Source organism: Primulina tabacum, chromosome 3, assembly GCF_025594145.1.
Source record: "Primulina tabacum isolate GXHZ01 chromosome 3, ASM2559414v2, whole genome shotgun sequence".
In the NCBI taxonomy this organism is placed as follows: Eukaryota; Viridiplantae; Streptophyta; class Magnoliopsida; order Lamiales; family Gesneriaceae; genus Primulina; species Primulina tabacum.
Window position 1 is genome coordinate 6,226,027 of NC_134552.1, and position 21,211 is coordinate 6,247,237.

The 21,211-nt window shown below is 34.2% G+C and overlaps 2 protein-coding genes and 1 pseudogene across 3 annotated transcripts; 2 read left to right on the plus strand and 1 right to left on the minus strand.

Annotated features, from left to right (window-relative positions):
- Positions 1-266: 266 nt before the first annotated feature.
- On the plus strand, positions 267-1,705 carry LOC142539652 (transcription factor MYB44-like; annotated as a pseudogene).
- Positions 1,706-8,554: 6,849 nt separating this feature from the next.
- On the plus strand, positions 8,555-11,183 carry LOC142539654 (WD40 repeat-containing protein HOS15-like). Of its 2 annotated transcripts, none has more exons than XM_075645251.1 (3): positions 8,555-8,779; positions 10,521-10,657; positions 10,757-11,183. In XM_075645251.1, the coding sequence occupies exons 1-3, from the start codon at positions 8,719-8,721 to the stop codon at positions 10,979-10,981; spliced, it is 423 nt and encodes a 140-aa protein (XP_075501366.1). In that variant the 5' UTR covers positions 8,555-8,718; the 3' UTR covers positions 10,982-11,183. The 2 variants fall into 2 exon arrangements, with proteins under 2 accessions (XP_075501366.1, XP_075501365.1); XM_075645250.1 differs by having other exon boundaries at positions 8,560-8,779; positions 10,521-10,666.
- A 1,530-nt stretch (positions 11,184-12,713) lies between these two features.
- On the minus strand, positions 12,714-14,435 carry LOC142539653 (xyloglucan galactosyltransferase XLT2-like). The gene has a single exon (XM_075645249.1). The coding sequence runs from the start codon at positions 14,297-14,299 to the stop codon at positions 12,860-12,862; it is 1,440 nt and encodes a 479-aa protein (XP_075501364.1). The 5' UTR covers positions 14,300-14,435; the 3' UTR covers positions 12,714-12,859.
- Between the last annotated feature and the right edge of the window lie 6,776 nt (positions 14,436-21,211).

Here is a 21,211-nt window from a genome sequence, read left to right on the forward strand (position 1 = left end):
TTTGATGCATAGTTATAAGGTTTTTTTGTTTTTTTAAAAAATGATGTATTTTATTTTAATTATTTTTTAAACTTAAATTTTATTTGTTTCAAAAAAACTTGAATTTTATTTTATATTAAAATATTATAATAGTTAAAGAGGTGGGATGTGACGCGTGTTCGTTTTCCAGCTGTATCCCACTGGATATATTTCAACCGCTTCATCCTTTTGTTTCCCCATGCACAGCCCATAACTCCCCCTCCAAATCCACCGCCTACTCCGGTCACCCGTTATTCACTTCTCTCATATAAATCATCTCAACTCCTTGTCGTCCCAATCTAATTTCAGATTTCTCTTCCATTTATAGGGGAAAATGGCAGCGAATATCCACAAAACGAATACGGATCGGATCAAGGGTCCGTGGAGCCCCGAAGAAGACGACCTTCTACAGCATTTGGTGCAGAAGCACGGCCCCAGAAACTGGTCCCTTATCAGCAAATCCATCGTCGGGAGGTCGGGGAAGAGCTGCCGCCTCAGGTGGTGTAATCAGCTCTCTCCGCAGGTGGAGCATCGGGTTTTCAGCCCGGAGGAGGATCGGATCATCATTCGGGCCCACTGCCAAGTTCGGGAACAAATGGGCCACCATAGCCCGTGTCCTTTCGGGTCGGACCGATAACGCGATCAAGAATCACTGGAACTCGACCCTCAAGCGCAAGTGCGATGAGGGTGGCGGTGATAGCAGTTTCGCGGAGTTCGAGATTCACCAGGAGCAGCCGCCGTTGAAGAGATCCGCCAGCGAAGGGTCGGGTCTACCCGTCTACTTCAGCCCGGGAAGCCCGTCTTGCTCTGACGTCAGCGACTCGAGTTTGCCTGTTGTGTCCGGGTCGAATTTGTATAAACCCGTGGCGAGACCCGGTGGAGTCTCGCCGAGGAAACTAGAAGTAGGATCCGCCGGCGGCGATCCTCCGATGAGTCTTAGCCTCTCCCTTCCAGGGTCGGATTCATCTGAGTCGACGAGTCTCAAGATTGACTTGACTGAGGCAAAAAGGAACCAAACTCCACCCCGACACCCGCCGCCGACGCCTCTGCTTTCGTTGGCAGCGTCGCCTAAGCCCTTAGCTGTTGCTGCGGCGCCCACTTCGTTGGCTGTTCAGATACCGCAGCAGGAGAAGGTGTTCACATCATTCAGCGCGGAACTGATGGCCGTGATGCAGGAGATGATAAAAACAGAGGTGCAGAACTATATGATGGGATCGGAGCAGCATCAAAAGAAACTTTTCCACCATCAACAGCAGCAGCATTACATCCAACAGCAGATTCAGCAGGAGGTTCAGCAGATGGGGATGTGCATGCAACAAGCCAATGTCAACGAGAGACTAAGGAATCCAACCATAAATCGCCTTGGAATCAGCAGAATCGATTAAGTTCTTGGTGTTCAGGTCTTTTGCGAGAAATGAAATTCAGAAACGGCCTAATGGGGAGTTTGGGAAGAAAGAAAGAAACGATCTTTGTTTCTAGTTCGTTGTGTACAGTTAGGGAAAAGAAGAAGGTTTCGAGGAGACGACTGAGGGAAAAATGAAACAGAAAATGCAAAATCCAAGGGAAAAAAAGAGATTAAATTAAATCATATTCCAATCAAATCCATGTTAATTATGAGCTCTCTTATCTCTATATTCCTTTTTCTAAATCTATATAAATAAACAATCTTAAATTTTGTTTTAATTTATGGTTCTTCTTGAATTTTAGTTTAGGTTAAAAAAAGGGCTCATAATATCTATGAGCAAGTTGATGGTTTGTGGGGAACTGAAAGCGAAACCCAGAAGTAGACTGAATTGTAGGACTCATTCCCATTGGTTGAAATGTATGAATATGCTTTTGTGATTATTCCTATCCCTCGGCTCTGTTCGAATTTACTGCAAAGTGGGCACGCTTTCCTTGGCTCTAATTGTATGAATTTAATCATTTATATGTATTGAATTAATACAAATTTCATCAGACTACTTAAATACAAAATTCGTTTTCTTCCTCGTCTCTTCAAGGTAAAAAAAACCCATGCTAGTCGAAGCTTTTAATGAATTCGTCATCTCAAATATTTAGTATTGTTAGGTCTTCCTAAGTTCATAGGAAACTCGGTCTTTGGCATAAATTTATGGGGAATGTAGAAGCTGATTCATGCATAACAACGCCGACGGTTTTATACCAAGCGCTGTGTGCAATTCAAATTCGAGCTGACATAACTAAGTGAATTAGACTTTTTCGACTCGTTGGTAAGGCGAAGCCCAGTCGACCTGCAGATGCTAAATTTTGTCATAGATTTCTCGTCAATAGAAAATCACTCCTTTTCAATATGGTCAGTTCCTTATTAATACTGGTTTGTTATCCATTTGGATGGAGCTGCTATAGGGACTCCGGGTCAAGCCGGTACTGATACTTGCTTTGCTACTTTGAAGGATTTTGTCTATGTGCTACCCTCTCGGTATGTTATGATTGCTGGGGATTATTCTCTTGTTGCGGATGCGAAACATAGGAAAGTTGCTTATCTCATATTAATTTTTTTTTACTGTTTTATCAATTTATTTGTTAATTATTAAAAAATTCATTAAATATTTAAATAATAGGCAAAATAAACAATTTATTTTGAAGAAAAACACACAAAAGCTAAAAGCCTAAATGTAAATATATGGGACTGAGAGATGAAATATGTCGATAGAGTTGGTAAATGTACAGGCTACAATAAAAGCTAATTAATAAAGGCAAACAGCTTTGTAAAAAGAACCGATCTGATGCAGAGGATGATTTTGAATAACCTAAACGAGCTAGTGGTAGTTGGTTGAATTGAAGGGTCCAATCAAGATCGAGCGAATTTTTCTGAGTTTGGAGCACATTTCTTGATAATGCTTCCACCCTACACTGTAGGCTGCGCTGTGCTTAGTGGGGACTTTTTTTTTTATTTTTTATTTTTAAGAAGAAAAATATGAATGGAATATAAACCGGAGATAGTCTCTTTACGGAGGTTTGAGATTGTGTGACTCGTTATTTATTAATCGAAGCCTTGCAACTGCAAATTTATATTTTCCTACATTTTCTTTTGATGTATTGAATCCCACATTTTCTTTTTATGTTAAGAGTGTATTACTTTTTATTATGAATATCACTATGGTTGACTCGTCTCACAGATAAAGATTCGTGAGACTGTTCAGACCTATTAAAAAACCACGTAAAATGTATATTTTTATAAATGAAATTAATCATGCAAAAAATCAGAGAATTTTTATTTATACAAAAACTGATATGAGATCATCTCATAAATCAATTTTGGGAGACAAATCTCATATCCAACTCGATTCATGAAAAATATCGTTTTTTTTTATGTCAACAATATTACTTATATGTCTATTATCAGTTGATTTGAATTGAAGGGTCCAAGGCAAAATATGGGCTTTGGGTCAGAACCATAATCCATAAGAATCCCTCTTCCAATTAAAACCAGCAATTGATTTTGAACCAAGTGGGCTATCGGTCCATTATCCTTCCCCCGTCACCTCAATTACAAATCTTAGGGCCATTGTCTGCATCAGAAAAGATAGTAATCTCATTCTTTTTCTGGAATCTTCATCGACTATCGATTCAAATAATTGGTCAATAAATTTTTGTCGTTCCGCTCGCCATGACCAAAGCTCGGAAACTGAGATGCAAGAAACCAATTTTCTACCGTGTATCTGACCACAAACTTGAAATTTGCTATAAAACATTGATCCATTAATATTTCAACTGTCTTGCCGAGACCATAAAATAAAGATGGAACTCGAATTAACCTCAATATCGCAGCGATCTTGATCTAACTGAGATATAGTAGAACAAAAAGTTGCGTTTTCTATCTTCCCTCTGTCAGACCAGAGGATGACAAGATAATAAGAAGTTAAGCAAACCTCGTACTTTGAGATATGCGAGCAAATTGTGCTGCATTAAGTCTAGCAACGAGAAATGCACAAAAGGTGAAACTTTAACTAGCAAAATGTGTACATAAAGACTAATTTCCACAACGAATTCTATGAGTACACAAGGCTACAAGTTTGTAAAGATGATTATCGGTGCTCTGTCCCAATACTTGCCTCAATTATTGCTTAATTTATGTAATGAGCACATGGAACTTTTTGTTAATTGTGAGCGGTATATATTTTGTAATCAGAAGTCAGTTGATGTCCTCCAACTTCTGAGTTTTTCTTACAAAATTAGACTTGAAACCATTAGTTTTCTAGTTAACATTTTCTTAATTTCCCCGTCTCCTGGGCTAGGGCCAGATGCGTCAATATTATGTTCTTCACCGAAGCTCGGGGCACTGATAGGAGCCCTATGTCCACTACCTGGGGAGTTTGGGCGCCTGCTCTCAATTTTGTGTTCTTCAGTCTGGGCTTTTGGCCGAGCTCTCCATGTGGTTCTTCACACTCGGGATGTTGATAATCGTGTGTCTGCACTTGTATTTTGCCTAGCCTTGGCCACAGCAAGATCAAACCGATTAAAGAATCGGGTGTTGATTTGTTGAGCCGGGAATGCAGTAACTAAAAGAATTGAGCTAAGCGTCAAAATTTGCACGAAGAAAACGGCTGGTTTGGTTTTTGTTGTCATTTTTAGTTCAGTTGAGGGAAAAAATGAGTACGAGTTGAAATTTTTGAAGAGATGTTCACTCGAGGTTCGGACATTGACGATTTCGATCCTTCACCGAGGCTTGGAAAGTTTATGATTACATGTCCTTTCCCCAAGAGGGCTTCGGTAAGAGTTCAGTTTTTAGTTCTTTACTCACACCGGGGGATATTATGAGCCCGTGTTCTTGTGCGGGGGGTTGGATCAGAGCCATCGGTTTTTTCTCTTCTAACCACGTTTGAATCTTTTATGACTCTATGTCCATCTCGTGGAAGGCTTGGACCAAAACAATTAATTTGTATCGCTTTATCCATGCTCGTGGACATTGCGAGTCTATATCCCTCTACAGCAGGTCTTGGAACCGCGAAAGCATTTGCCAAAACGATCGAGCTGAGCATCAACACTGGCACGAAGAAGGCGGTCACTTTCGTTTCTTTCATCATTTTTTTGATTAGTTATTTGAGAAATTACGATTGATATAGAATTGTTTATCATATATCGTTTTGAAAATAATGTAAAGGGCAATATGTATGGGATAGAATGTTACTTTGATAACTTGGGACGGTATATGTAGTAGGGGTGGGTATTAAAACAATATCAAAGTAGGCCCTAATGGTGAAAGGAGACTGAGAATCGCGAAATGATGGTTTGAAGTATTTATTTTAGGGATCATGAGCCATGATTATCTAGAGTTTGAGATATTTTGGTTCAATTTAAATTCAAGTGAGATATAGCTCGTTCGTTGTCCGATATAATAATAATAGAGAGCATTTTTTAATGACAATATTAATCAATTTTTAATAATGTTGTAATTTCATTTACACACTAAGGCTAACAATGCAGTTGAGCAGCACAAGGGAGCTAGACACCAAATGCAGTTGAGCAGCACAAGGGAGCTAGACACCAAACGGGAGATGGTGCTTAATTTTATGATATAGTTTTTTTTTGAACTTATAATTTAAATTCCAGCTTTCATTCATCGGAACGAGCTAGTATGGTTGCTCTTCAGTCTTAATCATCTTTTTTTGGGTAAAAAAAAAGATGAATAAATATGCAAATTTTGTTGCTATATAAGTAACTGATAAAATATCTAACGTAATATATAATTTGCATTTTCTGAATAATTAATTGACCAATTCCAGAAAAGTATTATAAGACAATGGAATCACTGTCTAAACAGCATGTCTTAGTTACATTAATATAATCATCTCACAAGAGACCTACTCATTATTTTTTCATATCCAACCCTAGTCTGTCCAAGTTATAAACTGACCCTAAATATCTAGCATATTTAACTTGATATTTTTGGATCGAGTATTTAATTACGATAATTAGGATAATAGATTAATGTTTTGAATCTAGGGGGCTAGATTTTAAGGGAAAAATCCATTGGCAAACAATCACTTGGGCAAGATCTCTCTCTTATATTATGTCGATTTTTTATTCTTTTAACTTATATATCTTTTGATTTTTTGTATGTGATTTTGGGTTTTGACTATTAATCTTCCTAATAATGTTTAAAAGAAAAACCCTAGATTTTGTTTTCTATATTAGCATTCCAGATTTTATTATCTTGATATTTTGTAAACTTAATCATAGAATATTATATTATATTTGGGGAGCGTTATTTACACTACAAAAAATGTTAATATCTTACCTTATCTATTAGTTAGTCAATTTCTAGACGAATGAACTCTTGCAGATAATTCCCTTAAATTATAAATTCTTGATTCATCTTGAAAAATCTAAAGACTAAACTTATTCAACTACTAAAACTTTTATGGCAAAAACTTGTGTGAGACAGTCTCACGGGTCGTATTTTGTGAGACAGATCTCTTATTTGGGTTATCATGAAAAAGTATTACTTTTTATGTTAAGAGTATTACTTTTTACTTGTGAATATCGATAGGTGTTGCGTATTTTCACTACCGCAAGTGTACGGTGTCAAGTTTTAATACATGTATGAGTACAGATATCGATCCCACGAAGAGTAATTATTTAAAATTGTATATTAAGTACCACAATTGACATAGTTCAACTTTATTTAGAAAAATTAAAGAGTTGGTTTATAATCAATTCAGATAAAATAACGAATTATGTAAATCTTATGCACACGTCAAGATTCAGTGAGTAAAGTAATCTAGAGATATGATTTCGTCGAGTCTCCCCTATGCTAAATTAAAATCGTCTAACATATTATTAATTTGCACCATATTTATTAACCGAGAACTCACAATATTTTCTATTCCCTTTTTCTATTCCCTCTTATGGATTCGCCAAAGTTATACGTCTTTTGCACGTTATAAATATCTGACGATGTGATTTCCCCTATCCTAATTTCAAGCACCTCTTTCGAGTGTTAGATCTCAATTATTAGATCAGTCGAATTATGGCCAGTAATCCAAAAGCATTAAAGACAAAAAATCACAAATAAACACGATGAATTAATTCAATGAAAATTCAAAACGTCAATAACATAGGTTCGACACAACTACGTCAATCTCTAGAAAATAAAATTAGTTCATACTCAAATCTAGATCACAACAAAACCTGTTTGTAATCATTAAAAACGTAAAAGTAAAGAACCGAATTAGGAACGTGTTGACGAGATATGACAGTGCGTCTCCATGTCCGGATTCAGCGTCTTCTATCTTTGTTATTCGCGTTCCGTCCTCTGTGTGCTCTAACTTTTTGCCTTTTGCGTATGAGCAGTCGGCTATGTCACAATTTTCGAAACTCTTTCCAAAGCCCACGTCGAAACCTATTTAATTCTGAAATTGACGTCGCGCGCATATGCGCGACCAAGACCGGCGCATATGCGCGCCTCTTTCTATGATGAGCTTCTTCTCTCGCGCATATGCGCGTCCAAGTTCCGCGCATATGCACGAGACTCTGTCTTGTTTGCTGGAATTTCTTCGAGCGCACATATGCGCACCCATGTCCGGCGCATATGCGCGAGGTTCTCTGGTCTCGCCTCATGTCTCACGCGCATATGCGCGCCATGAGTGGCGCATATGCGCGGGTTTCACTGCCCTCAATGCTTGATTTGCTCACACTTTCTCTCCTAAGCGTCATTTTAGTTCATTTTCACATCCATGTCGTAGTCGTACCTAAATTCCTGCAATCACACCAAATATAACAAAAACGCATAATTCTGCCCAAGAAAACTAACAATCTATATGAATTATAAGAATAATTTAAGTGCACAAAATGCACTTATCAATAGGATTGACTAATCTCACAGATAAAGATTCGTGAGACCGTCTCACAAGAGACATACTCTACTTTTATTTATAAATACAAAAAACAAAAAATTTCCCATATTTTTTATTATATACAAATAAAATATAAAATTAAAAAGTTTATCCCAAGATTCAATAGAGATATATAAAATTTTAGTTAACTTTTTTTTACAGTATATAAAAGTATTCGGATGTATCATAAATTTTCTAATCTTTAATTAAATTATAATATTTTAAACATGTTTAAAGATACAGTATATAAGTTATTTAGCCAACTAAATAAAATATGTTCAAATTTTTTACTTTGTAGAATTTATTGTGTTAAGATAACAATTTGGATTTAAGTTTCAGTGATAATAAAATCAAATTGATCTGAAACGAACATCCAGCGAGAGATATACATATTAAAATTTTTTATTTTGAACCAATGAAGTCTAGAGCTATTTACAAGCCGAACTGATTATTAAGAAGTCTAAATCAAATTGTTCCATTTTACTTGGGCTTTTTTGAATAGGCTTTAAAAAGGAAATTAAATTTTATGGGCTTTTTTGAATAGGCTTTGAAAAGGAAATTAATTTTTATGGGCTATCACTTGCACATTAAAACTAGAAATTCATGAGGCCCATTTAACATTCTGTCAAACAGGCATCCTGGCCCAGCTTCAAAAACACAGAATTTACAGGAACGATGAGTCACGCCCGATACGCTCCTATTCTTCCGCGTGAACAACCTATAAATAACATCCCCCATTCTTCAGGGTCTCGCGACTGATTTGTTGGGATTCTCAAATTTAAGTCGTCGAGCCGTTCCAGTCCATATTATTCCTGAAATTTCAAGTTTTTTTCTGGGTAAATCAATGGAGTCAATCACTTCTCTGGAGTTGAATTATCTCGTATACCGTTATCTACATGAATCAGGTCTATTGTCTTCCAGATTCGGTTCTTTTGCAGTATAACTTTTTGCCCTCGCATGTAGGGCCATTATTGGTTGTTTTGGAATTTATTTCTCCATATGGATGTTAACTACTTGAAAATCTGTGGTTTATGTTTTAGTTTCAACACCCCCTTCCCTGCCTTTCTTTGGATATATGGTTTTGTTTACCTTGATTTAGTTCTGACTGTGCGACTGAGCTGTAATTTATTTCTTGTCTTCGATTTGAATCGCTTTTTTTTGCTGTCAAATCAGAAGTATTTTCTTTTCGTCTGGGAAGAGGGAGCCATGAGAAGATATTCTTAAAATTTGTACCTTTTTATAATCTCCAATTTAACCTATAAAATATAATTGGTCATTGGAGAACTGCAAAAATATACATATGTATGTATAATAAGTTTTCGGATGGTAGATTTTATTGTGCATCAAGGTGATATAGATTTGAAAATATTTGTTTATGTTTCAAATGGATTAATTCCGATGTGGTGGTCTCCTCCTCTGCTCTTGTGAGTTAGTTGTGTAAATTTGTGCCTTCCCTGGTTTTTAGTAGTCATCTTTAGACTTTCTGAGTCTAGATTGTGGAAATTTTTAGAAAGTATCATATCATCAAGCTTCTGCAATTCTGATTGTGGAAATTTTTAGAAATTATCATATATATCATCAAGCTTTTGCAATTTTGATTGTGGAAATTTTTAGAAATTATCATATATATCATCGAGCTTCTGCAATTTTGATTGTGGAAATTTTTAGATATTATCATATCATCAAGCTTCTGCAAGTTTGATTGTGGAAATTTTTAGAAATTATCATATCATCAAGCTTCTGCAATTTTTAGGTGTACTTTGAGATATGATTCTTAATGCTTAGAGGTGTTGGTTATATTAGTTATAGAAGCATGTTTTGTTTCTTACCTTTTTTCACCTTTCACACATTACGATTATGTTGTTAGGTTAGTTCGTTACTTGAGTTGTATATAAACGATTCATACTCTTTATTACATTATTATTCATAATGAAAAATGAGTTTTTTGCGCACTTCGTTTCACACCTTAACAAGCTGGTACCAAGACAAAAACAAAAACTGTATAATATTTTAAGAACATTGTCACTGTTGTTCATTAGAGCCTGCATTGACATTCAGTCAGGCATCAATTTAACGACGCCCTTGGCCGTAGGACGTAATACATCTATTTCGTCTGATGCGAGACATAGAAGGAAGTATAGAAGGAAGTTGCTTTGTCACGCTCCCTTTATGTGAGATTACCTCAGAGAGTTCAGTTTCTTAACTGACATTATTCTGGTCACAGGGAGCGGATCCAGCTGGGGTGATGTGGCAGTCGCTCCTCCCCAAGTGGAAAAAGATTAATAATCTATGTGTAATGATTCTAAAAGTTCAACTGTCACCCTTAGAAGAACTCTATTGACTTGCTCCCTTTCCTAGAAATTGTTGATCCACTCAGCCCGGTGATAATGTGGCTGTATTTTCCTTTTCTGTTTGTTATCTACTGTCTTTTCAAAATTCTTATGTCTGTATTCGTTAAATGTTTTGATGCTTCCTATCGTTTTATGTCTTAGAAAACGTTTAGCAATTAATGTGGTAAATGTTGTACAACATTTGAATTTTTATGGTAAGAGATGAGACAATGCATTTGAGACAAATGGTGGTTCTCCCATCCCTTCCTTTCCATGCCATCTTGCTTATGCATTTCTTCGTATGATTTTTTCATAGGATTTACGCATGCTGCTTTCACTTTTGGATTTGAGTCTGGTCTCAACAAATCCTCGATTGATGGCAATCTGATTCCACCTGGATCTTTAGTTAAAGTTGTGCAAAAAGGACTTCAATTTGTGGAAATGGAAGCAAATGTTACTAATGTTAGAAGTTACATAACTCATCTCAAATTATTTTATTTTCCATAGAAGGCATGTGTTTTATGTCTGTTAATATAATATCTTGCTTATCAGGCCGAGATTGACGAGGTCGACGACTTCACATATTTGCGACCATTAGATCTCATCACAAAGGACGTCGACGAGCTATATAAAATAGTTGAGAACAAAAGGGACAGGAAACAGGAGGCTAGAGAAAGGAAATTGGATGAAGAAACCGTTGAAGCAGCAACTGGCAGAGTTGCCGATAAGGAGAAGGTAAAGATAATACCAAAAAAAGCTAGGGATATGAAGGGATAGAGAAAGTGCATATAAAGTTGCTGTCGCTGAGGACAACACCTAGAAATTGACACAAGGAAAAATGTGATGTTTTGGGTTAAATCTAACTTGGGTAACTCTGAAAGATAACTTAATTTCATTTATTTATTTATCTGATTCTTAGTTTAGAGATTGGAATTCGATGCCTTGCCCGATCTAGTTACTATTTTTTGTTTGTTGCCTATGCTGAGAACGTTGTTGTACAAATGTTTGGTCAGAAGTCATGTTGGGTATATAAAGTGGGAGCATACACATATATATATATATACTCACAAACATATGTATATTCATATGTTTTCATATGAACATATATATATATATATATTTGTACATACACAGTCAGATGTGTGATTGGTTTATGGTTTATGAAGTACTTTTATGGTTTCATAAACCAACTGCACATTTGACACTATTGTGCGTAAAGAGTCTTCTTGATTTTCATTAGAAGAGCCAGCCAACCCGGAAACCTTGTAATTGATATATTACATGAATCCGAATACCTTCGGCTTGGACTTAATGGATAGCAATCTTTGGTGGGAAGCCGTGGGATATTTGGATGTAAGGGTTTGATCAAATTCATCGATCGCAGATTAGCCCAAAATTTAAGTTAAATGAGTTGAAATCTAAAAATCCATCAAGTATTTCAGTCGGAACGAAGTGGATGTCGACGTAATGGACCCTTTTTTCTTCAAGTTGAGTCGATTTGTTCGAATGGGTTGAAATTGTTTTTCCTCGTTCGAAAAAGTAGAAAAAAAGAAAGAGAAAATGTTTCTTTCTCGCGTAATCCGTCCATTTAGACACAATTTCGAAGTTTATTTAGGCATGTTTCGTTTACCAGGTTGCCATACATAATTCCGAACAAAAAAATATACACGGTATTTACTAATTTTTTAAATTAAATATTAGTGTTGCACGTGATGTGTACTTGTTACTTAGAATAATTATCATTGATTTTTTATATAATTTTTTTTATATTATTGATGATATCTAAATATTTAATGACGTGGATATATAAAAATAAACAAACACTTTTATACATTTTTTTTTATTTTATTATGAACAATATCAAAAAATCTTATGATATATATAATAAAGATAAATAAACATTTTTATAAATTTTATTTTTTTTAACATAGATAAGGTATGCTATATCAAAAATATCAAAGTTATTCTAAGTTCAACTTTATAATATATAATATATAAGATAAGTCAAGTAACAAAAATAATTTTAAAATTACATTAATAAACAAATACCACCGATCAAAAACTCTAAAAAAAAAAACCCAACCGATCGATAATAATAATAATAATAATAATAAACAAATACCGCTTCCTGAAATCTCGTTAATTAATCCCGTATTTCTTGGATTTGTTTTATCCGGAAACAGCAACTTTCGACAAAAGTTGGCACGAAACCAAAGGCTATCTTCAGATTTTCCTTTATCGTTTTTTAACACAAAAAATGATATTGAAAAACACAGCAAGTTTGTAAAATATAAATACGATCTCATGGACCATATTTTATTAAACTGGATCTCTTATTTGAATCATTCATGAAAAAATATTACTTTTTATGATAAAAAGTATTATTTTTTATTGTGAATATCGATAGAGTTACATGTCTTACAAATAAAGATTCGCGAGATCGTCTCGCAAAAGAACTACTCAAAAATAAAATCGCCTTTTATCTCATAAAAATTCTAGATTTTTATTCCAAAGACATGTATATACAAAACGTATATTTAACTATACGACACCACATGCATTCTTTCAAAAGTAAAATACAAAACAACAAATTTAATGTGTGAAGATGGTTTTTACATAATTCTTGATTCTTTCCTTGTAATGTATCTAACAATCTCAACTCTTTATCAAACCCTTTTTCTCCTCGTACCTCCGCAACACCCCTTCAATTGTAATATCAAAAGCATCTCTATAATCCCCCGATTCATCACTACTCGTATTTCTGTACACAAATTTGGGAATCGAACTAATAATCTTTTCTCTCATCTTCCTTACCTTGTCCCTACTATACCCCTCCAAAACTTTTCTTATCGACGTCCCGTTTCTCACGGCTCTCCGGTCTATAAAAACCGAAAAATCATCCGGTTCATCGCCCAAGAACCATTCGTATTGATACTTAATGCTTCTTCGCCAGAAAAAAACCGGGATCGAACCAGCCAACATGCAATCGAACGTTGACTTTCTTGTATGTGCATCACCTCGAGGTTGTAAGCAAAAATCTGAGTCCAAAAACGATTCGAGAATCTCCCAAGTACCGTCGTAGCATCGAGTACCCGAGCAATCAACGACTCGACACGAGCCCGACTCGTTGTGGCAATGGTTTAGTAAGAGGGTCCGAAAATCACCTTCTAATGGTCTCTTGGCACCAACAAAAGTGAATAAGTTGCGTCTTTTGTGGGTTTGGACAAATTCCAGCCATTGATTTAACTCTGACTTGGACCTGGGATGAAATCCGGTGGGGTACGGTACACTGATCTCGAGCTGGTCCCAAGGGTCCTTTTCAACGGAGAGCCGTAAGATGTTTTTCATCAACGGCATGTTGACGAAGCTCGAGCCCCATTCTTCGTCTTTCCACCGCCGGAAATCCCACGTCATCCGGCCGAGCATGATGAAGTGATCTGAACCGTTGGATCTCGCCCAATACGGCTGCTCCGCCAGCCACCGAAGAAGCATCTGGCACTGTCGGTCCCTGTCCTTGGCGGTGTAATTTGTGAACAAATACTTAGCTACCGCTAGCCCGGCGTAGAAGGGTATGTAAAACGCCGCGGCGTACTCCGGCGCCGCTGTCCTGCACTCGTGCCTCAACATTCTCTCGTGGTAAATAACTTCCCCTGCGAACATGTCGGTCCAGTACCACGCGGAGGAAAGATTTTTCGGCACGACGCGGCCGAGACCGTCCGACCCCCGACCGGACCCCACCGCTCTCGGTCCCAGACCGCCGTTTGAAATCGCGTTACACCTGGAGTGCCACGGGTCCAAATCACGGCAGTTGACCAACATCTCTCTGTTGAAAATCTCCGGCAATTCGTAGACATAAAACATACCGTATTGGCATATCCCCTTCTCCGGCGGAGGCTCGATTTGTTGTTCAACGGCTTCACGAATGGGTGTGTGTTTTGGTGGGTTGCTGGAAAAATAGTACAGGAATAAACCTTGGAAGACGAGGAATATTATCAGAAGCTGGAAACATTTGCATAAAATAACTCGAGCAGAATCTAAATTAGAAGAAATATTCTTGGATTTTTTATGGGATTGACGTTCGTTCCGACCAAACATCGGTGAAAACTAAAGATTTCGAGCTCGCCACAGAATTTATTTCAAAGATAATTCGGTGCAGAAACGGTATGTATGCTTAACGGCTAAACCTTAAGATCGAAGGACCCTTAATTATATATGACTATCACAGTATATTCTACTAATTATATTTTTATATAATAAATAAAAACTCCTGATTGGAGTTTATATTATATAGTTTTTTTATAGTGAGAACATATAAATACGTGTGACTTTTTTTATTTTTTATTATTTCTTCACGATGTGAAAGTTGGTGGCGAGAACATAATGATGTAATACTCTTTCTGGGATTCAGTAAATTATTGGATATCCAATTATTTATTATTATTATTTTGTTTCAGAGAGTGTTGTAATTACAAAACAATTGAATCTCAGGATTCAAAATTTTGCCTTGATTCTAAACTAGTTAGCATCACGGAAACACAGCTAGTGTGTATCTGGTCTGAAAGAGAGAGCTCGGAAGATTACATTTCCGTCTCTTTTGAACTCTTTTCAATCTGTATTATTAGTTCTATAAATGTGGTGAGAATTAATTAGCTCCTCATTTCCAATTTTGAATGGGATTTTGTGGTCCAAGAATCCAGACTACCATTATCCTCATCCTCGTACCCGTCCTGATCCCCGTTTTTGCGGGTTCGAGAAATCCCTAAACCCGAAACTTTCGGGGATCAACTTCTGATCCCCACATCATCCCTAGGGATGGCAATGGGCCGGGGCCGGGGCGGGTTTGCCATCCCCATCCCATGCCCGCCCCAATCCCCGCTTTTTCGGGTTCGGGGGATCCCCAAACTCGTAACTTCGGGGATCAACTTCTCATCTCCGTCCCCATCCCCGTTTCAAAAACATTAATATGACAAGACGATGACGGATTCAGAGATTTTCTCAAACCAAAACTTATTATTATCTATTATTATTAGAGATAATATTAATATTAATATCAATATCAATAATAAATAATATTATTAATATTTTAAAAAATAATATTATTATTATATTATTAATACTAATAATATTATTATTTTATTATTGATATTATTTTCGTGGCGGGTTCGGGGATGGGGATAGTAATCCCATATCCGCCCCGAACTACATCGGGGATTTAAAAAAATTCCTGAACCCGAAAAAATCGGGGATCCCCATCCCCATTTCGGGTTTTTCCCGTGGGGCCCCAAACCCGTGGGGAAAGTTGACATCCCTACATAAAAGTAGGTATCTTGTGAGATTTATCCGTGAGACAGGTCAACCCTATCGATATTCACAATAAAAAAATAATATTCTGAACATTAAAAGTAATATTTTTTCATGGACAACCCAAATAAGAGGCCTGTCTCACAACATACGACCCGTGAGACCGTCTCACACAAGTTTTTGTTTAAACCGAATTATAATTATTTTTCTAAACCCTGCTTTAATCCAACAATCTTCATTTTCGTCCTATAGTTTAGGGATTTTTTTTTTTTTGGATTTAGTAACTTTTACAGAATAATTAACCTCATGACTTTTACATGCTCAAATCCATTGATTTTTAATGTTTCATTCCCATCGAAAACTTTTGTCATGCCAATTCGATAAATTAAAATAATTATTTTTGCACGTGGAGGAAAAAAGTTGAACTGGACGGTGATATAAATGAATACTATTGCCAGCGGCGGCTTAGGATTTTAGGCGTGGGGTTGCCATATACTTAAATGACGACAATGTACAAAGGTTCGACAATTTCGCTCTTCAAAATTTGTGATACGTACTTTAATTTCTCAAAACTTTCTATTTAAATGTACATAAAATATAAAAATGAAAAAAACTGAAAATTTGATGACACAAACCTTAAATATAAGTATAAAAACAGGAGAGATCTCGCCACCAATAAATATATATACTAGGAAATACAATTTTTTTATATAGAATTAGGGATTTAAAAAATTTATAAAATATTTTGAGAAATCGGGTTCTGCTCAATAAATAACATCAACCACTATACAAACACCAAAACATATGTGGAATCATTATTATTTTGATTTTAAATATAATAGTGTCAGTGTTAGCAATACGAGTCACTTTTTCAAGGAAAAATCGGGTTGACTGTTGAGTGCACTCCACATTTTGAAACGATCATAAATAAATGCATAACAATAATCATTTAATATTTGTCTCGTAAATCAGTTTTCAAATACAATTTTCATTTGCCCCGCGCGCGCACACACATATATATATATATATGTATATGTATATGTATATGTATATGTATATTCCCACGTGAACAGCCAAGCTTTGAATTTATAATATTATAATAAACTTCAACCTATGGATTATTTATGTGTCTCTTGTGAATAATTCATACAATTTATATATCAACCAGCATGTTAAATTTGGCGTATCTTGCTTCAAATTGATTAAATTAACCTTCATTTTTAATTACGATAAATTATTTTTAATCACTTTCATTTAACTAATTTTTGGACGTTTGTAATTGGATTATCTGACAGCTGTGTAATTTTGTTGAGGAATCTTATTGATTGAAATATTTAAAGAAAATGGGCAACCAAATTGAAAATTGATGGTAATTAATCTGACCCGGCTAATGACGAACGCTTAATTGTTGTCGTATTACTTTAATATATATTGTAATATAATTATAATCTCAAAGATTGGGATTTATCCAATAAATTTATTTTACAAAAGTATGGTCCTTTACTCAAATAAGTAATAATAATAATAATGGATGGTTCGATGTACGCCTGGCCCTGCTCTACTGATATTCCGACCTCTCTACCGTTGTACTGATAATAATAATAATTAGTATTTAATCAATGTCATGTACGGAATGATATTGTTAAAAATTAATAAAAAATTAATAGATATTTAAATTAAAAAAATAATATAAGACCACAATTATATCGGTTTTTGTGACGAACTTTTATTGTCAATTATTATCCCATTCTAAATTTGGCTTTCAAAGATTTGTTGAGAAGGGGAAAAAGTAGAAAATTGTTTGTTTGTTTGTTTACAAAAAATTAATTTGGCATTTTTTTCGACTTTATACTAATATAGTAAAAAAATTTAGTTCAACACTTCTAACAAATTCCTCTGGCACTTTTAAGAGTTAGGTTTCAGCACTCACAAATGTGATTAAAATTTCACTTTTTGATATAAGTTAGAGCACTTTTAAGCCAATATTTAACGACTTTAAAATCTGAAATAAAGAAAAAGAAACCCTCCCCTCCCACACGACTCAACTTCACGTAAAATACGAGTAGGAGGAAGTAATCGGCTAGGGTTTGGGTGGGGAGATGCCTAACTTTGTCGTTCGAAGCATATTTTTTGCCGTACGTGCTCGGGGTATCGATCTTCTTCCCGTAGTCATCCTTAAAGAAAACTGATGACAAACCTGATTCACGTTTGAAAAGATTTTTATCTAAATAAAAACATCAATTCACGAAACTATTAGTTATGGACTTAAAATGTAGTCTCATTTTTTATGTGCTTGCGATGTGAAATGATATGTAACTTCTATTTTACAAATTGCAAATAATAATACAAATGTATTCTAAAATTTCTGTATAATTAATTTCAAGGGATAGTTAATTTTAGAAATGAAATTATTAGCTATGGTTACAAAATTTTTAAATAATTTATTTTAAACCCATCTTAAAATCATACTACTTTTAGACTTGTGATGGGCCTGTTCTACCAAACAGCGGTTACGGGCAGCGAGTATGAACTAGATTAACGGGTCTAGTGAAGAAACATAAGAATAATATTACATTGATTCAAGAATAGGTCTCTTGTGAGACGATATCACGAATTTTTATTTGTGAGATGGGTCAACCCTACCGATATTCACAATAAAAAGTAATACTTTTAGTATAAAAAGTAATACTTTTTCATAGATGACCCAAATAAGAAATACGTCTCACAAAATACGACTCGTGATACCATCTCATATAAGTTTTTGTCATGTTTCAATTGTTCATAGTTTTGTTCTTCGGATTAATCACATAAAAAAAATTTCTCGCATTGCATAAATCGTTTTCGCGATTTCAAAAAATAAAGTTACTTCCTTGATTTCTTGTGCATACTTTGTGAGCTCGTGTTATGTCTCACAATGAAACTCACATATCTCCAGAATAATATGATATGATCTATTTTAAGTCTAAGTCATCATAACGTTCGAGACCACTTATATTTTGATTGTATTATAAACATATATAGCATATATAAACATATTTATATAATTGATTTTGAAATAGTTTTTGGAGTTAAGTCGTGCCATATATAAATGATGGAGGCATTTGGGTGATTTAAATTTTGTTAACATGTATAGTATGGATAAACAAAGAAAAACTACGTACAACTCCGAAACGTTACGGCAATATTCATGATGGGACAACACATTAATTAAAATCTGTAAGATATATAAAATAAAGCGAGGGCCCATGAAAATTGCCTATTTAGTTTGATAAGAATCATGGATAATGTTATTTAATATTTGTATGAGAAAATCTCAAGTTGAGGTTGAAAAAGCATAGAATGTTTTTATATATCGGGATTATCGTATAGAAAAAATATCAAATTCATCAAATTTTCGGTACGATAATATATATATAATTCGAAAATTTCGGTATATATCAGAATATCGAAATACTTAAAAAAATATATAAAATTTTTAAAATATATAATATTTTAAACAATAAATTTATAAAATTTTAAAAATATAAAGTTTTTTCGGTATAAAACGTTATATACCGATATCATTTTGAAATTTTCTTTACAATATCGGTATGAATTTTTTTATACCGTAATTTTCGGTACGATATGATACTTACTGTATACTACTCTTAATCTCCATTACCTTTAATTTATTACGTAAAATTTATATAAGTTTTGTGATTTAAAAAATTATATATATTTTTTAATAATAAAACGTGACGGATATCCGTACTCGTATGATGTATCTACTCGGTTAAATATTGTAAAGAATCTACTACAATTTCCTTTTTTCATACGAAGGAAAGGGGTGTAATGTATAGTGTAATTAGATGCCTTCAAAAAAAATAAAATTAAAAGGTTAATAAATGTGAATACGACATTTGAGTTGATTTCCTTCCATCCAATTTGGAATCTTTTACTTTATTTGGAATCTTTTACTTTCTTACAAATGATTGATTTATATTATTTCGTAAATGACAAAGATAAAATTCTGTGTGAGACGATGTCACAAATCATATTTGGTGATATATATATTTTATTTGGATTATCAATGAAAAATATTAATTTTTATGTTAAGAGTATACTTTTTATTGTGAATATCGATAGGATTGATCCGTCTCACAGATAAAGATTCGTGAGACCGTCTCACAAGAGACCTACTCAATGATAAATAATTTTGCATAAGCTAACTTTCGAGCATTAATTTAATGATACACATGATAATCTTTATTCATTTTCACATATTCTGTTTAAAATATGCAAGAGAAAATGTGGATAATTGGATAATATCTTTCGGCTAAGTTGAACTCAACCTGAAAAGATAACGCGACAAAATCAATTTCGAGAATATACACGATTTATCTATTCCAAATGAAAATAATAATAATGCTATTTACAAATTATTAAAAAAATTCGGTGCTGACTCCTTGATTTGAGTTATAACTAAGTATGTGATAAATAACGACGTAACATGTTAAATTATATTTGAAGAAAATGTGTTTGATGAAAACTTGATAGATGAGAATTATCAAACGAAATCTCGCGAACTCATTTTAAACCATCAAAAATTTCATAATATAGACATAATTGACTCGTCTCAAATAATAATTTCTTGCTTATAACTGTTTTAAAAAAGAGGATAATTTTTTATAAGAAATTATGAATTTTAAAATATTCTTATATATTTATTTTTATATAAAAAGTCGATAATCTTTATATGGTCGTCCATTGTCATCATTATCTCAGTTTTTAAATATTTATTTTTAATAAGACAATAAATAGATGATAGAACTCGTATTCATTATTTTTCGATAATACACTATCTTATTTACTGCTTACTCTAAAAAATTGACTAATTTGATTAACTATCATTTCCCTATCAGTTATCAGTTGTCCCGATGTCACCTTGATATTAAATATTGTTGAATTGTACATTAATCCGGTCGCCCTTTAATTGGTTGAAATCTTTTATTTATTATGAAAATTAAATTACCCACACACATTATTATTAATATGGCCGAAGTTCACTTTTAAAGTTTTCTTTAAGAGGTTAGTGTAATAAGTGGGCATGCACTATATGAATCGGTCAAAATTTACAGTAATTTGAATATTGAATTATCATTTGATTTGTAAACAATCTTTTTTGGCTTACGGATGTCGATTAACTAATTTCGGTATCACGACTTATCTAAATTTTCAAATATTTAAAATAATCCTATGATGTAGCCAAAAATTGTGAATATCCGAATTACTCTGCAGGTTCGTAAACGAATTCAAATAATCGTAAAAGGATATTCTAGCTAGCTCGTAAATGGATCCAAGTAGCTGGTAGAGAGAAATCTTTTTGGGTTATCACCTGCGTTACAAACAAACGTCAGAGGTGCCAGGGTTTGTCCGGCGTAGACACTCCGACGCTCAAGTCAGAAAACAATTTAAAGATGTAAATTGAGAGCTAAAAAGTTTAAGCATAAAATCCTATACCCCCTGAATCATGATAATCATATCTTATTTATAGCTTTTTTTAGAGTGTATAGCGAGCTTGAACCTTTATAATTAATTTAAAACCTCAATAATGACTTGAATAATTAAATTGAGTTCACCCTATATATTATAACAATTATGAAAAATAATTACACTAAAATAACAAAAATTATCCTACTCAAAATGTATCCCAAAAAAATCTTATTG

Coding starts and splice junctions, on each gene's coding strand:
- LOC142539654 (XM_075645250.1), top strand. CDS start 8,719: ATGGAGTCAATCACTTCTCTGGAGTTGAATTATCTCGTATACCGTTAT. Junction 8,780..10,520: donor CCGTTATCTACATGAATCAG/GTCTATTGTCTT, acceptor ATTTTTTCATAG/GATTTACGCATGCTGCTTTC. Junction 10,667..10,756: donor TGGAAGCAAATGTTACTAAT/GTTAGAAGTTAC, acceptor CTTGCTTATCAG/GCCGAGATTGACGAGGTCGA.
- LOC142539653 (XM_075645249.1), bottom strand. CDS start 14,299: ATGTTTGGTCGGAACGAACGTCAATCCCATAAAAAATCCAAGAATATT.